The sequence below is a fragment of the Cyrtonyx montezumae genome, unplaced genomic scaffold, assembly GCF_038088225.1.
Source record: "Cyrtonyx montezumae isolate F1298 unplaced genomic scaffold, pur_monq_1.0 scaffold_3, whole genome shotgun sequence".
NCBI classification, from domain to species: domain Eukaryota; kingdom Metazoa; phylum Chordata; class Aves; order Galliformes; family Odontophoridae; genus Cyrtonyx; species Cyrtonyx montezumae.
Genome location: NW_027072034.1, coordinates 149,819,504 through 149,837,497, shown reverse-complemented (window position 1 = coordinate 149,837,497; position 17,994 = coordinate 149,819,504). Strand labels below are relative to the sequence as shown.

General features: G+C 38.9%; 2 protein-coding genes across 7 annotated transcripts in view; both read left to right on the top strand.

The window, feature by feature from the left end:
• GSAP (gamma-secretase activating protein) overlaps positions 1-17,994 on the top strand; it is a 416,138-nt gene that overhangs the window by 75,299 nt on the left and 322,845 nt on the right. The window lies entirely within an intron of this gene.
• Positions 1-17,994, top strand: part of MAGI2 (membrane associated guanylate kinase, WW and PDZ domain containing 2) — a 718,224-nt gene that overhangs the window by 666,650 nt on the left and 33,580 nt on the right. For all 6 annotated transcript variants that reach the window (XM_065743669.1, XM_065743670.1, XM_065743668.1 and 3 more), the window contains 4 exons: positions 1,673-1,858; positions 4,450-4,687; positions 7,820-8,060; positions 9,943-10,086. In XM_065743669.1, the coding sequence (XP_065599741.1) occupies positions 1,673-1,858; positions 4,450-4,687; positions 7,820-8,060; positions 9,943-10,086 (809 nt within the window). The remainder of the gene's footprint in view (positions 1-1,672; positions 1,859-4,449; positions 4,688-7,819; positions 8,061-9,942; positions 10,087-17,994) is intronic.

Sequence of the window (17,994 nt, the reverse complement as noted above, 5' to 3'; positions counted from 1 at the left end):
GCTTTCTGAGAATGTAAATTGTTTCACTGTCAAGTAATACTTATTTTACTTTATTTACTTTACTATTTGGGGAATGTAGGCCTCAGGGGCAAAATAAAATCAAGTTTTTTATGAAGTAAAACCAGTTGTATTCAGTATATTTAAATGTTTAGAATGACCTCAGTCACTGTAACAAACCAGTTACCTGTTTCCTAAGCAGCAAGATATTTCTGACGTAACTAGCTTTCTGTATTAGTAAAGTCATAATATAATTTACATTCTTGCCTGAAAGATATTTGTAAGAAGCGTATGATCTGGTTGTGGCTTTCACTTCAGAGTACTCTCTTAAATTTCTAGTTCTCGGGAAAATAATGTTTAACACTGTAAACAACACTTTCATCCCCATTAGAAGCAAGTCACCGTGAGGAGTGCGTATTGTGACTTTGCACGAGATTTGCAGTCTGTGTTTGTCATCATCATCGTCAGGAAATACTGGGGGTCTGAAATTTATTTTGCAGTGGAGTATTCTGAAAATATTCCGTTAGTGCTTTATTTTATAATGTTGATAGCCTAGTTATCTCAAGGAAATGTTGATTCATCTTTTGCTTTATCTTTTCCATTTTCTCTTTAGATGTTAGAGTTTTTAAGGATATATTATCTTAAGAGAAAAAATGCTTTTGAACACCAGTTGGTGATGGACAGTGAGTCAGAACAGATTTGGGTCAAGATTGCCATGACTGAAGTGTGGGATTGACAGGGGATACTCAGACACTTAATGTTATTAATAGAATAAATAGTCAAATTGTGATAAGTGTATTTATAAGTAATAAAAAGAAAAATGGCATATGGGGGGAGTAGATGGAGAGATGGAAAAAGTTGGATATAGTGTATCCATTTAGTTAAAAATGAGTGAATATGGAAGAAGCATCAGGAGGAAGAGTATATTTAGAAAATTCTGTGGGAAATGAGGAAAAAGAGAACAGATGGAGGACATAGGGAGATGGAGAACCACAAAGAGCAAAAGCAGCAAAATTGATCTGTACAGTTTTAAGAATGTGTACGTGTTTGTGTTCTTCTATTTGATGTAGTAAATGTGTCTATACACTCATAATTAACTGCAAATTCATGCTGGCATGCATCTAATTAGAAAATGCACATCTCTATAAATCTTCAGTATGATTTCTGTTTATCAATTAACTTGTTTGTGTGGAGGAGTAGAACTATTTAGTGAACCCTGGGCAATTTCAGTAATAAAATCTGTTTGTATTTAAAATAAATCATGACTGTAGAGCAATCATTACAAAATACAGACAAAAAGATTCTGTAAACTCAGAGGTGGGAGACAATTTAAGACCACTACTTATTGTGCAGATTTATCCCCTTCAGTGTTTTAATGCCTTTTTCTTCTACTGATCTGTTTATTGTCTTGTTACGTGCCTGGTTTGTAAAGTAGCTGAACCATAAATCTGATGATGGACTTTGTATGTATATGCCATGTACATTTAGATTTTGATTTTCTAGCAAAATCTGTGTTTTTAATACAAATGGCATTGTATAAGAACAAGTGTTTGCACAAAGTATCTTTTCATTCAGGTGGAACTTTCTCCCAAATTAGCTCAGTTTAGCTCTTTTGTTTGTGAGCACCACTCCTTACTGCTGCATAAGCTAACTGTGACTATTCTTCCTTGTCTAGCTGTACCCCATAAAATAGGGCGGATAATTGATGGAAGTCCTGCTGATCGCTGTGCAAAACTTAAAGTCGGAGACCGGATCTTAGCTGTGAATGGCCAGTCTATCATTAACATGCCTCATGCAGATATTGTGAAGCTAATTAAAGATGCAGGTCTCAGTGTAACACTTCGCATCATTCCTCAGGAGGGTAAGTCAATGGCCCTTAAAAACAGGAAGAAAATTTTGAGTAGCCTCCAATTAGCTTGAATTATGTCACTGCTTGAAAGAACATCTTTTGTTTCACATTCTCAGCTGTAACATACAGTACACCAAAATTACAGCCTTAGAATCAGCTGGAATAATATTTGAATTCTTGAAAAGGTTTCTTGCTATGCAAAAGGTATTTAAAGGAAAGAAATCTGAGAGAAAACAGAGTACTAGAAACTTAGTTTTCGTGTCCTTTGTAAGAATTGTTTTTACATGGAAAAGCATCCTATAAGAGAGCTAGATTTCAAGTTCACGCCCTTTAAACCAAACCTTTAAGTCAGCAAAGTGACTGACAGGACACTGCAATGGCTGTCACCAGGCATGTTCTGATATCAGCTACCTGTGACAAAGTGATGTGAAGGAAGAGTTCAGATTTGGTAGTTTCCTCCACATGTGTGAGGATAAGGTCACAAGGCAGGAAAAACTCAAAACGTTAAAATATCTACTTTGCAAAGTGTGGATAAGAGAACAGATTCATTATTCTGATCGTTACTGCACAACTCAACAGTGCAGGTCCTTTGATGTTGACTTCATGGGTTTTGAGGTTGATTTCAGGGCTTTTGTTAATTTAATGGTCTGATCTCCATCAGAATCGGGAGTATCACATACGCAAAGTAATGCAATTAATTACTTAAGTGACCCTCACTTTCTGCTGCTGCACCAAGCAACTGGACAAGGAATTAGCCTGACACTGGCCATGGATTGCCACTGAGGGAATGTACCTATTTTGATAAATGAACTCAGTGAAGAGAAGAATACATAAGCACACAAGCTCAGAATTCACCCTAGAGAGCTGCAAGGACAGTGGTGTATAATAACCAGAGGTCAGTTTTGAGATCAGCTACAAAAAAGTGTTTTGCTGTATGCAGTCTGTGCAGTTTATTTTGGCCTTCTTTGCATACTGAATAATGCCTATTAGCAAATTACTGGCATTTAAGTATTTCCCATTTAAGTAAATGAAAACATGAAAATAGAAAGAAAGCAGAGGTACCCCTGGGATGCAGTGCTACAAGCTGCTCTCGGGTGCTGGTGAAGGAGCTTGTGTCCGAGGCAAGGCAGCCCCATGCTGCTGGGTGACCCTGGATGCCTCATTTGCCTTCTGGTATTAGTTCTCCAATTTATAAATCAGGACAAAATCTAATACCTCTGTAATGTACTTTCAGGTGAAAAATGCCATATAAATGCAAAACAGTTTTAGAAGCAGCTTATGATTTGACTTGTTCATCCATAGTTATGAGAGTAATGTAGAAACCAAGGACAATATTCCCAATCTCTGTCTCTGAAACTCAGCAATACAAAAGAGGCTCACAGATGCAAAATGGGCAATTAAAGCCTTAAGCATAGTAATTACACAGACAAGTATTGCTTATGCCTGCATGAGGAGCGCTTTAAGTGCAGATATACAAGCTTTTTTGACAATTAAGTCTAAATTGAAAAGATTTTTAATAAAGCATCCTAAACTTTTAGAACAATTATGAGCATAAATTGAAGCAGCAGAAAGCTGTTATAAGCGCAGTCAGAAGGGACAAACTCACTCATTACAAAATATAAAATAAAATTGTTCAAAATTCAAACTAGATTCAGATGCAAAGATCTGGGCAAGATCTGGATCGTGTCTACCTGTTGTCTCAGTACCATGCCACACTGGCCTCACTCATTCTGCTGCAAGCAGGAATGAAAAATACACAGTGGCACTTTGCTGTTGATAATGTGTATGTGATGACCTGCGGAGTGCTCCATCCTCTGGCAACAGGAGTCTCTCATTTATACTTCTGAGCAATGCTGAGCCCAGCGTGTTGGGAGAAATACATCCGATATAAGTTCTCTGCCAAATGTGTCTTCAGGGAAAAACGGGAAGGTAAACTGTCATTCTGTGATTGTAGAGGGCCATCTCCCAGCCCAGCCTCTCCATCTTTTTGAGTTGTATGTTGCTTGGAAAAAGGCAGGTTTTCTGCAGTGGTCCTATGTGAAGCCCAGATCATTTGGTATCAATACAGGGAAATACATTGGTTTTGCTGTTTAGTCTGAAATTTTTGTGACTAGTTTTACTGTTCACAGTCCCCAAAGATGTGAAAACTACAGGGAACTCTTGTTGAGCTCAAAGAACAGGAGCTAATGCAGCACACCAGTGGTTTAGCTTTCATGACAGCAGTCTGTCATCCCATAATAGTGCTGAGAGCACTAAAACTGTTCATTTTCTCAAAATGAAAAGTTTACACATATCAGTGTTTCCAGGCTTTCATAGCAACCATGATACATGGAAGCCGTTTGCCCTGTTCAGTTGTGTTTTAAATAATGAAGTTGTCAGCATGAGCTGCAGAATTGGCCAGGCTTTCAGATTTCAGAGAATACCAAGAGGAGCCCATTTGCCTCAGATATCTTAGAAGGTAATTATAACCCAGGAGAGCAAAAGTGACAAAACATACATTTCTAGGAGCAGAGTGTGACTGACAATGGTCATCAGCTACCTTTACTCTTTATTAAATGTCATTCTGTGATAACTCTTTAATTTCTGGCTTCCCCTTTACACAGAGCTGAACAGCCCAGCCTCAGCACCCAGCTCGGAGAAGCAGAGCCCCCTGGCCCAGCAGCACAGCCCCCTGGCCCAACAACAGCAGCAGCAGCAGCAGCAGCAGCAGCAGCAGCAGAGCCCCCTGGCCCAGCAGCAGCAGAGCCCCCTGACCCAGCAGCAGAGCCCCGTTGCCCAGCACAGCCCCGTGGCACAGCCCACACCCCCGCAGCCCCTGCAGCTGCAGGGACATGAGAACAGGTAAGAAAAGAGCAGCTTCATGGCCTGCAGTGCCCTAGTGGAGGGTGGGTGGGTTCTGACACCCAGTGCTGCCAGGATCATGCTCACAAGTGGTGAATTGTGCTCATGTGTCTTCTGTGAGTAGCCTGGGCTGCGTCAAAAGCAGAGTGACCAACAAGCCAAGATTGTCCCCTTCTACTCTGCCCTCATGAGAACCCATCCTGAATATTGTATTCAGCTCTGGGGCTCCCAGCATAGGAAGAACATGGAGCTGTTGGAGTGAATCCAGAGGAGGGTCACAAGGATGCTCAGAGGGTTGGAGCACCTCTTCTGAGAAGAGACACTGAGAGAGTTGGGATTGTTCAGGCTGGAGAACAGAAGGCTCTCAGGAGACCTTACAGGGGCCTTGCCATGCCTTAAGTGACCTACAGGAATGCTGCAGGACTCTGTCAGGGAGTGTTGTGACAGGGCATGGTGTAGTGATTTTGAACTAAAAAAGGGGAGATGTAGATTAGATATTAGAAAGAAATTCTTCCCTATGAGGGTGACAAGGCACTGGAAAAGGTTGCCTGGAGAACCTGTGGATGCTACATCACTGGCAGTGCTCAAGTCCAGGCTGGATGGGGCCCTGTACAGCCTGATCTAGTGGAGGTGCCTATGCCAGCAGATTAGAACTAGACAGTCTTAAATGTCTTTTCCAACCCAAACTTCTGTGATTTTATGACTGACAAAGATCTGCCCAAACTTCTTCAAACATCCACCAGGATCATATTTTTGCCAGGGAACTGAATATTAGCTAATAATATAATCAATAGTACAGTACTTTCTTACCTCGTTAACACTTACAAAGCAGATCTATCAGTATGTGATCATGATGTGGCCCTTTCTTCATTATCTTACATGTCATTTTCTATTCCTCATTGCTGTTCTGGAGTCTTAAAGATATTTTGTATTAGCAGGTTTTCTCTGCAGTGTATAAATTTTCAGCCAATTTATCACGTATAACTTATTTGTGTGCATTGAAAAAGTTGATCTGTGATGGAAAAGAAATAGCAGGGGGCAGGTATATTAAATGCTTAATAAATCAAAAGTACATTCATGCAATGCAATGATACAGCTTTCTGTGATCTCCACTCAATACTGTTTAGTCCTTAGATTAATTTTTGGCATGTGAAATGAAGCCAGTTACACTGTCTTTATCCCAATCTGCAGCAACTAACATACATTAAGACCCTTGTCCCCAAACAGTAGGTGCTGGTTACAGAATTTTAACTTTTTGCTTCTGGAGACTCCTGAGTTCAGTTGTTGTGTGCTGCACCCTCTGTTTTTTCTTGTTCAGCAGACGTAGTACTTTCACTTGCCCAAAAGGGTTTTCTCTCATTAGTCACACTTGGCAGATTTCTTTCTATTATATTTTATTGAATATTTCTCCAAAAGCGATCAGTTTTTAAAAGGCATACTCTTCTGATGAAATGTAGTGTACAGCTTTCACAAAAGTCTCTCTGGGTAACTGTAAGTCAGTATTAAGTATCTGACAACCTGGGAATTTTCTGAGGTGATCTGTAGATGTTACTAATTAACATTTAATAAAGAAATTTTGTAATGGTTTAACTGATAGTCATGATCTGTAATTGGTTATTACTCCATTTACTTACTCAACAACTGTAAATAGAAGTGTCATCATCTTAGATACAGCTGTGGTAGAATATTGGGAACCTGCCTAAGGATGTCTCAATCCAGAGAAATGTCCCCTATTGCTAATGCATATAGTATCTGTTACCAGATTTTATAAATATCATTACATCTGGTTTGTTTAGTCATGTATATTGCTTCTGTATCAAAATTCAAAAGCTAAAAGGTGCTTAAAACTCTTAGGGATCCTAATCAGTATTTTTATTTCACTGTTAGTAAAGCTCCATATCACAGTGAGCCTTCTTGTTCTCCATCTTCTTGGGATTATGATGAGTAAAGAAAATAAGAGGATTGCATGTCTTCATGCAAGTCTTACTGTAGATACCGTGTACAGGTTTTAAAGGATTGTTTGGCAGTGGGCTATTTCCATCTTCTCATAAATGTTAAAGTAGTAGTTCTGGTATTTTTTAGACATGGAGCTAATTCAAGCTAGTGTGTAGGAAGACCTGCCAGAGCGGTTTCATAACTGTGCTATCGAAGTAACACAATTCTGAAATACATCTAAAACATTTCAAAATGTTTGGATTAATTACTTATCTTATCAGAGATAAATTAACACGAGCAAAACTGATGCTCTCCTTCATCCAAACTGCCACTTATTTCAATCAATAAATTCTTTTCAAAATCGCTTTCACAGTCAATTATGTACACATACACGGTCACTTGGTCAACTGCAGCACTACAGAAAGTCCCATTTTCTCTGAAATGTTAGAATTCATCTTCCTTTAACCAGCTGACAATTAAAGCAACATTTTATTTCTTATTAATTCCTCATTAACCAAATCTGTTTTCCTTTTACCCTGTGTGACTTCTTTGCATAGCTTCTGATTATGTCCTGCAGGCTCATAGCCAGGCACTACTGCAGGGTGTGCGCAGTAATAATAAACACCATATTAACGTGTTTTGTATCAAATGCCTTTCATTAAAAAGATAACAGCCAGCAAAAAGAATGCATCTCTTTTTAACCTTTATAAATTCACAATAATAATGATTTATGTCACTGAAACAGAGGGACTAGGAAAGTCTGCACTGATGTTTCATTTACTCTATAGAAGTCTTAATTCTGGAGAGAGCATGTCATAAACTTAGTGGACTCTTTTGTGGGGATCATTGTGGAGATGTTCACATGCAGTTTCATCTTCCAGGTAGGCAAGTTAAAAGGGAATCAGAACGCTTCTTTCTGTGTCTGTCCCTCTGAGCCTAATCCCAATCTCACTGATAGCAGCTGGAAAATTGCACAGTATAACCCAAGGGAGAAATGCTTATGCTCATGTTTCAGAAGCGCTCGCCAATTTTGGATGCCTCAACTATTTACCCTCAAAAGTTTTGCTTATCTGTGAAAATTTGCTCTGTGGAATTCTGCAGTCATGCAATTTCCTTTCACTCCTGGATTTGGCATGTAATTCATATTTCTTAACGTTCTTGCTGCTTACTGAAACTAAGCCGTTTTGCCTTTCTCAGTTATAGGTCAGAAGTAAAAGCCAGACAGGATGTGAAACCTGACATCCGGCAACCTCCGTTTACAGACTACAGGCAGTCTTCAACAGACTACCGCCAGCCTCCCCTGGACTACAGGCATCCTCCCGTGATGGATTACCAGCAGCCACCACCCCTTGACTACAGGCAGCCACCCTTGCTGGACTACAGGCAGCACTCTCCCGACACCCGGCAGTACCCCCTGTCAGACTACAGACAGCCCCAGGTACAAAATGCTGAGCTCTCCTCAGCAGAAGGCACTACAGTTGGGAGAGCATACATTATTAAAGCAGCTGATGTTACAGGAGCAAAAGGCACCTTCACTGTTTTTACACTGAGTTACTGTTTCTGTGTAGAGGACATGAACGCAGAGCCATTAATATTAATGATGAACTTTATGATCTGCCAAATAATGCTGCATTTCTAATTGTGCGACTACAATGTTAAATGCTATTTTTGAGGTACTGGAGAGTTAAAATTGAAGTTCTAAAATAAGCTGCCCTTTTATCAGCAGAAGTACTCAGGTAAGATGGCATTTCTAAAGCATTGTTGAAAATCAAGATTTCATTTAATCTGAATAAATAAATATGTAACAGTGAATCCTGATTGACAAAATTACGTTTTTTGTTAGTAGTAGTCTGGATAAGGAGAAACTAGCTTGTGCAACCAGTTTCTTTGAGATCAGGCATGATCTCACAAATTCAAAGAAATAAACCTTAGATGAACCTTGGAAAAGACTGCTGATGACAAATATTTACTGACAGTTGTGAAGGTTTAATGATCTAGTTTAAAGTCCTGAAGAAAATATCCTCCTTTCTTCTTACATGAATACAAGGGAAAAAAATGAGAAAAAAAATGGACAACAAAAGTCAGAAATATATTAAATAAGACAGTACACTTTTCTGGACACAGTGTGCTGAAACCATATATAGACATTATTTTTGTCTCTGTTTTCCAAGCCAGATACATGAACTCTATCAATGAAAATATTCAAATTTTTAAATGGAATCCAGAGAAACATATAAATTTATTCATTTCTGTTTCAAAAAAAAAACAATGATCTGTCCCTACTTCCACAGCCTTAAAAACACTTCTTAGCATCTAGAGATGCCTAGGCTGCCCATATCTCACCTATCTATTTAATTCTCTGTCCACTGGTATACACAGCTCAAGCTGGCTGTTGTTTTATTCTTGATTCCACTTCCGATTCAACTTCTGCACATTTGGCTGCCAGTAGATCTGCAGCAATGGAGCAAGTTCCTACTGAGACCCTTCTGTGGTACTAGTAGTTCAGATCTGACAAGGAAAACCAGGAAAGATGAATCTCAGTCCCTACAGAATGGAGAACAAGTGAAATTCAAGCCCCTCACTTCTCACCTCCTCCTCAAGGCACATGTTTTAATTGAACTGAGAAGAGTTGCTGCACTTTGTGACTCCATGCAGTCCAACCTACTGAGCAAGTTGTGTTGAAGCACTGGAACAGGTTGCCCAGAGAGTTGATGGAGACACTCAAGGTCAGGCTGGACAGGGCTCTGAGTACATGATCTAGCTTCAGGTTTCGTGTTCATTTCAGGGGAGTTGGAATAGATTACCTTTAAAGGTCTCTTCCAGCTCAAACAGTTCTATGATTCTGTAAGTTCTGCCAATAATTTAGGAGGTTCCTCTACTGCTAAACTTTGCATTATGATACTGCTAAACTTTGCTGTTTGTTCAGGAACTGCCTGCTATCCCACTTGCCAATCAGCACTTCTGCGTAGACATAAAACCTTACATGTGTGTACCGTGAAAGTAGTGAGGGTGAATGTGGAAACCACCCTGAGAGTTTTGGCACTAGGTAACTGCTGCATGACATCATTTCAGGATAGTTTAGAAGTAGGCATTAACATTTTGCTCAAATATGGTTTTAATGACCAAAACAGTTGTTCTTATTCTCATCAATCCTGACAGTGCAGAATTATACTTTGAAGATGCATTTGCTTGTATTAATGAGTAAATGCATATTTGAAGAGACGTATTTTAATGTTTTCTTGAATGCCTATTAGGCTACTTATGATTATTCTGGCTAATTGTCTTTCATTTTGTTTTGTTTTATTTTTTATTCCGTATAGGACTTTGATTATTTCACCGTTGATTTAGAGAAAGGAGCCAAAGGTTTTGGGTTTAGTATTCGAGGAGGAAGGGAGTACAAAATGGATTTGTTTGTTCTGAGGTTAGCAGAAGATGGACCAGCAATAAGAAATGGAAGGATGAGGGTAAGTAAAATATATTATAAAAAACTTGTTAACAGATGTGTTCGGGATGGGATCAAACAGATGGGATCAAATAGAAAGTAGGTGTTTTTTTTCTGGTTATGTCTTAAAGGTTCAATACAAAATGCCTTCAATAAGATAATCTTGTCATGAAAGAACTGAACTTGAAATTACATGGATTCATTGTGGAACAAATGCATTATTTTTTGTTGATAATAGCTTTTATTTTGATGTACTTTTTTTTCCTTATTCTTGCACTCATATCAAAGCATCTTCAAAACCTCTGACAAAGCATTTAGTACATCTTTGATAGTAATATTAGCATAAATATCAGTTATTTCTCTAGTCACTAAAGCAGTGATAACTGTGTGACATTTAGCTGATCATTAGAGTACGAAAGATATGGCCTGTGTTAATTTACTAACTTAATCATATTGCTGTCGCATTGTTTGCTGATTTTCTTTATTGATATAATTCAACCTTGTCTGTAGGAATCAGTTTACCTGTTTGATTGTACACATCTTATTGCATTTGTGTCTTTTACAGTAGTAATATCAAATTTTGCAAATGCTGTGATTGTTAAATGGATTCAGTGTCACAGTACTAACAATCTCATCAAGCTTGAATTCATACTGAAAAAGCATTGCCATGAGTCTAAGTATACAATTAGGGTCTTTCTGTTTGTGATGATTTTATTTCACTCTTAATCTGGCACTTTGCAGAACTTCAGAATTAAGTTAGTCCTCAGTTGTAGCACGGAGTTTAATCCCATGACACTGGAAGCTTGCATGGGGGAGAAATGGCATAATCAGTCTCTTTGAGATGGAAGCCAGATGGGCAACAGGAAGCTGAGAAATATTTCCACAATGTTTGCTGTGTGAAATATAGGTGCATTAATGCTGCAGCTAGAGCTTTAGCTCAAGATTATTTTTGGTGTTTTCATTCTTTCCTGCACTATATAGTACCATGGCACTTGATAGCTCTTAATGAAAGGCCGTAAGTAAGATGTACGTTATCAGACAATGTGATTCGAGATATGGAAAAAGTTGTGCATTTAATAAACTTTGAAATCACATATTTGCTAAGACAACAGAACTTGATGTACAATGCTTTTAGAGAGATTCATTTCAAGTAATAAAGTGTACCAGTAAAAAAATAATCAAATATATTAAAATCTGTGCATCATTAGAATAAACTAGTACCATAGAACAGTTATTCACCATTTGAGTAGCATAAATATATATGTGTGTGTGTCTATATGTATATATGCTAAATATGTATTATACGCGTAATGTAAGTACACAGCTTTCTCCAATTTCATTAGGAAAAGTCCTGTTACTTATCCTCATTTTCCTCATGTTTATAAATTCCTTTCAAATACTGGCAAGCAGAGGGTAGAAAGAAAGTGAAATAAAAATTGAAGCACTCTTCTAGTTTGATCTTCAGGATCATATGAATTCCTGTGAAGCAGAATGTGAGAACTAACTCACTGAAAGAGTACAGAATGTGCTGTAAGTGATGGGATTCCACTGGCCCTGCCAGAACTGTCTGTCTCTGAAAAGAGTGATGGAAAGGGGAGAAAGTTTCATAAAGCTTGTTACCCCTTTTACATTTCCAGCTAGAAGTCTTGATCTTACTTTCCCCTGGGAATGGCATGCCAGGCAGTTACTGTTTTTATTAGAAACAAATCCACAGAGGAACTCTCCATTTTAGGAATGTGAGATCTAAAATAGTCTTTAATTGCTCTTCATGACCAATTGAGCCTTCTTCTTCAATTCTCTGCTGATTTGTTCTGGGAACCAGAAAGGTGGAAGACTACTGATTTGATGTCATACAGAGTTCATCAGTCCCAGCTGCATTTTGCTTTTCCACCTAAGGACCACTTTCTGACAACCTATATATATGCTGCAGTACATTTTAAGGTTTGACAAGTTATTGCCTTAAAAAACAATTTTGAAAGTTTCACAGTCTTACTGCCATACTGTTGAACTTGGTACTTTTACATGCACTGAGTCTTTTGTTTGGGCTCATAGACTCTCTTTCTATAGAGAGCAGAAGCATAAATGCTCATTTAGCTTGGATTCATCTGTCACAAGACATGGGATGAAAACATCTATGGACATGTGTCCTCTGCCTGCATGGCTGGTCAACTATTATCAACCAGTGTTGGATAATCAAAGCTATTATTATATAAATTCATTTAAATTTGATGTCCAGTCAAAAAACATGATTAATATTATCAGGGTTTTACTCCAGTTCATGGATAAGAGATATGAAGATTCCTCACAAAAGACCTCTATGAGATATCCAGCTAGTACAGATTCCTCTTAATTCTATCCGTAGAGCAGAAATCAAGCTATAAATGGTAATTCTGAAACCTCCTACAGCAGCAGTTTACAGAACTTGAAAAATGTGGCTCAAAATATTTCCAGTAAAACAAATGAATTTTCTTTACCAGGAAGATACCTTAGAAGTATTAAAAACTTTCCTAAGATATAATGATATAAAAGAAAAAAAAAATTATCAAGTACTTTAAAAGCCAGATAGATTCTTCGAGACCTCTGAGTTCTAGCCCCAGAGCAGAGCAATAATATGGCATATGCTGTAAGTAACAACAGCAATAAATTGAATCAGTCATCAGAGCTGAGGAACATAACACTGATGATGTGGAGCACAATCCTCGTAGTCTTTGGAAATTCAGACTCTAGTGGCAACAATTTTACAGGTCTATTTAAATGAGTCTCACGATAGCTCATATTTTTCTTCATCTCATACTGAGAACAATGATCAAGCATTCCCCCTTGTCTTATCACTACCAGACTGTCTAAAAAGTCAGTCTCCCTGCTGCTTATAAGCTCCCCTTCAAGTACTGGAAGGCCACAGTGAGTTCTCTCCAGAGCCTTCTCCTCTCCAAGCTGAAAAAGTCTAGCTCCCTCTGCCTTTTTTCATGAGGGAGGTTCTCCAGCCCTGTGGCCATATTTGTGGCCCTTCTCTGGACCCATTCCAACGGCTCTGCACTCTTCTTGTGCTGGGACCCCCAGGACTGAGTGTGATACTCCAGATGGAGCCTCATGAGGGCAGAACAGAGGGGGAACAATCACCTCCCTGTCTCTCCTGGCCACCTCTATTTTGATGCAGCCCAGGATACAGTTAGACTTTTGAGCAGCAAGCACACACTGCTGGCTCGTGTCCAGGTTTTCATCCAAGCACAAGAACAAGGTCTTTGTCTGCAGGGCTGCTCTCAGTGAGTTCTTCTTCCAGTCTATACTAATATCTAGGACTGTCCCAACGTAAGTGCAACATCTTTCTCTCATTATTGTTAAACCTCATTAGTCCCAGTTTTCAAACCTGTCAGGTCCTTCTGGATGGCATCTCTTCCCTCTCAACTACACTAATCAGTTTGCAAACTAGCTGAGGGTGCCCTTGATCCTTCTGTCTATGTCACTGATAAAGAAGTTGAAGAGCACCAACCCCATGACAGAGCCATTGGGGACACCACTCATGACTGGCCTCCATCTGGACATAAATCCACTGACAATGACCCTCTGGCTGTGGCCATCCAACCAACTCTTTATCCACCAAACAGTCCAGCCTTCAAATCCATCTCTCTCCATTTTGAAGGTAAGACTGCTGTGGAGCCCGTATCAAAGGTCTTGCACATACATATTCAGGTAGACATCATCAGTTGCCTTTCTTTTCTCCACTGATGCCATCACCCCATTGTAGAAGGCCACCAGACAGGTCAGTCATTATCTGCCCTTAGTAAAGCCATTCTGGCTGTCTCAGATCACCTCCTAGCCTCACATGTGCCTTGACATATCTTCCAGGAGGATCTGCTCCATGATCTTCCTAGGCACAGATGTGAGGGTCATTGTTCTGTAGTTCCCTGGGTTTTCCATTCTCCTTTTCCTGAAAATGGGAAGGAAACTGCCAACCGCTCTCAGAGAGTTGTTAAAAATACTCATAATGTTTCCAACATGTATGACATATGATCAACTTATCTCTTATTGCTGTGAATTGTATCTACTGCAGCCAGCATGCTCATTGCAACCAGCTTCGAAGAGCCTGGGGCAGAGGACTGCAAGGAAACAGAATATATTGCAGAATTAGGCTTACTGAATGTGAAATTCATGAAGAATGAGGACAAAATTTGCTTTTTAACACACAATGTGCATCTGTGTCATTTTGTCACTTTGAGTTACATCCTTTTTTTCACTTCTTCCATAAAAGTCATACTTCTCATCTCTGACAGTTCTAGATTCATTGCCTTGTCAACTCATTTTTCTCAGTCTACGTACAGCAGTTAGCCCTATCTCTAACTCTCTCATATCTCCTAACACATTTTTTCTCATTTTTTAATATATTTGTGAAACAGACTTCTGAAACACAGGCACTGCAGAATTTTATCTGTCACGCTTTGCATTCTTTCTTTGACTTCTTTTTTGTTGCTTTTCTGCTGTCAGTGCATCTCTTTCTTTCTTTTGTATGGACTTGGATCTAGAAATAGACACAAGATATTCCTCCAATGGTTACTGTGAGCTTCCTTGCTGTTGTTGCAAAAGAATTTTCGAGGCTTCATTCAGTTCTAGCTTGCCAAGTGAGCAGTACAGTTAGACTCACCCTACAATAGTAACCAACAGGTACTGTAGACTGGTTAGTTCATGGATTAGTGGATTATCACTGGATAGTTCATGGCATTCTGCAAAGTATTGATCTGTGTATTTCATCCTTTCCCATGATAACAGAATTCGCACCACCTTACTCAAAAAATTTCATCCACTTACATCAAGAATTATTCCTAGAAAAAAGAATACAGTGTTCAAGAGCCAGTGGCCAAAAAAGGCAAGCAGCCAAGAGGACCCTATTATTTAGAAGGAAACTTAACTTATTTAGAATGAAGCATAAGTAAGGATTCAGATCATGGAGGGCACAAGCATTTCATTTGAAATTACCATCAAAACCCACATACAAACTTTCAACATTATTCAGAACTGTCATTTCCCTCTTTGCAGATGTCTCAGATGAAAGGTCAGACAATTGCTTCTACTTCTTCTTTCTGATGACATAGCCCTTGCATTGCGGCTTACAACAGAGGGACAGAGCTCCTACAGAAATCATGCCTTGAAGCCTCTCTTAAGCCATGGGAGATTGAAGCTTAAGCCCACTTTTTATCTGTCTTCTTTTTTAGTCTTTTTTAAAGCCTAGGTGTCAGGCTTCAGAACAGTAGGGTGTCAAGTAAAAGTTAGCTATTGCTAGCTGCAACCCTAGAATAAAATGATTAGGATCAAGACCAACTCTTCAGGCTTCTCAAGACAATATGCAATATGTTGGCAGATATCTGCCTGGACTCCATAAACTCTGTATAACTAGAGTTTAACAAGGGAATATAAACCATCTCCTCAGAGCTGGACATTCCCATGCATCTCAAGTCACACACTCAGAAATAAACTTGAGGTATTCTGACCACTATATAAATAGGAGAACTGAAATGTAGGCAAAATTTAGAGCAGCTTCAGGTAATTATATCCCAACAGTGTTTGGGAAGGCTTTTATATGCCAAGCAAAGTAGAAGTCTTTTTCTTACATGTTCATCATGGGATTTTCTCATTTTGGCTTTCTTTTTTGCTTCTTTCTTGGTGCTCATCTAGTTACATTATAGCAGGCCTTTTTAAGCTTTTTTTATAGCTTTTTAAAAGATGAAAGTCATCTGTTTCCACCAGTGTAGTTATCTTTTCGTCTCTGAGGCTTTTTAACACAGCTTCCATAGATGGAGGTCCTCCTGCAATGTATTATCATTTTATATTAAAAGTATCTTCAGTAGCTGATGTCTGACATCTCAAAGACAAAATCCAAGCTGAAATGGAAGGGCTGTCACATGTACTGCTTTGTGAGATTCCCCATCCATTGCCAAACACTGTACAAGAAATACTCTCTAGCAATCACATGCAGTACCTAGAACTTCACACACAGGTGCTGCCTCTTAATCCTTGTGATTCTACACTCCACACATTTCGCTTTGTTTCTTCAGTCCCTTCAGAAAAAGTTTCTGTGGGATTATCTCAGCTTTTTGTAGCCACACTCCAAAGGGAAGCGGTAAATGTGAAATAATACCACAAACTGTATACTAAAAGCTCAAAAGGAAGAATGAACAATTTCTTTACAAAAAGGGGAAATCTGTAAGACGGTGCTGCTGTCCAGACTCCACAGTTTGCATTGCTTCCTCACTGGTGTGAACCCTCACTGAGATTTTTCATTAAAGATAAACACGATGTCCGTTTAGGCTGCTCCAGTAGCCCCACATTGGAGGACTATTTGCTACAATCTCCAGTGGCATTGCAGTGGTTGCAGTCCATAAGTATGGTGAGCAATTCAGTAGCTCAGTTCAGCTTGACAGTGATTAGAGTAGGAAGTATTAAAAATATAAGCAGTTTTCACACAGTAGAAATACTATAGATGATAGTGACACGTCTTTTTCCAATGAAGAAATCTACAGCAAAGAAATGGGAAGAAGGAAGGAATGATTTGATCAGTCGTTACCTCCTTACAAACATTTAGTGCAACCACAGAAACAAAAAAAATAAACCAAAGGTTAGCCAATGTAACGCTTAACTTTTGCCACAGCAAATTTTGTAGTCCTATTCAGGATCATAAAGAGTTCCAAAGTCTTTGAGATGTAGTGCTGAGTGTCTTCAGCAAAACTCTAGTTCTTAAAAGGCATTGAAGTCTATGTTTAGAATAATACAGAAAAGTGGATGTAGCTGTTGGAAGACTTCTTGCTGGCACAAATGTGAAAGGAGCAGCAGTGGTAGGTTCTCACAGTCTGAAGAGTCTTCTTTGGGTGCACTGAGTAGTATATGTACATATATATAAATATAGTAATCACAATAGGTAGTCAGTTGCAGATCACTCAACAGGAGCGGGGGCTTGAGAAAGCTGTCAGAAATTACACAGAAAAATCACTAATATTTAGATACTTAGGTGTTTAAAAATGGATGTTATGCACACACCTAAGGGACAGAAGAATGCCCCAAGAGAATACAGTGCTCCACCAGCTTGTTTGACTAGGGTCTTGTACACATATCTAAAAGACAAATGCCTCCAGTGTGATTCATGTAACTTAAGTAGCCAATCATTCCTGCTTAACTAGCACTTACCCTTAAATCCTATGGCATACCTGTCTTACTTTATGCTGTAATATAAATCTTACCTTCTTAGTAAGCGTTCAGTGAATGTCAACACTGTCATTACAGTGGAACATAAAGACAAAGATATTCTTTGTCCCATCCACTTATTCTGTGATTTGTGATCCACCTGAACAGTACAGTAAGATGTTTAGCTATGTTTTCCCACTGAACTGCACATCCCCTTGGGATAATCTCATTCACATGCCAGTTCCCTACTACATAAATCACTGTCCATCCTCACTTGTAGCAAGAGTGGGTGTGATTGATCTGAACTCTGGGAATTCAACTGAAATACTTGAGCACGTGAGTTGTAAGTCAGACTGTAGAGAGCAGAGCCTTGGTATGCCCCCGTATTCTGGGTTCATGTAAGTGGTGAAACTCAAGGAATATACTGGCATGGAGACACATAACGGTGATCGACATTCTTGGTCTACGACAAAGAAATGCAAAATAATGTCCTCAAGGATGCTAAATATATTTTGGCACAGTAAAAGCTTAATAAATCAGGTCTGGATTAATCGTATGTAAATTATTATTCAGCATTTCTCAAAAAGCTGAATGTTGTATTTGAAAATTCGCTCGAAGAAAGATAAAGAACATTCCTATCAGCATATAACTAAAATCATTCTCTTTAAAATGTACACTGCTGGACACAGTCAAAGCACCTTTGTAACTCTGTGTCTAATAGCAAATTCCTTCAAATCAGCTATGAGAAAAGAACAAGTTA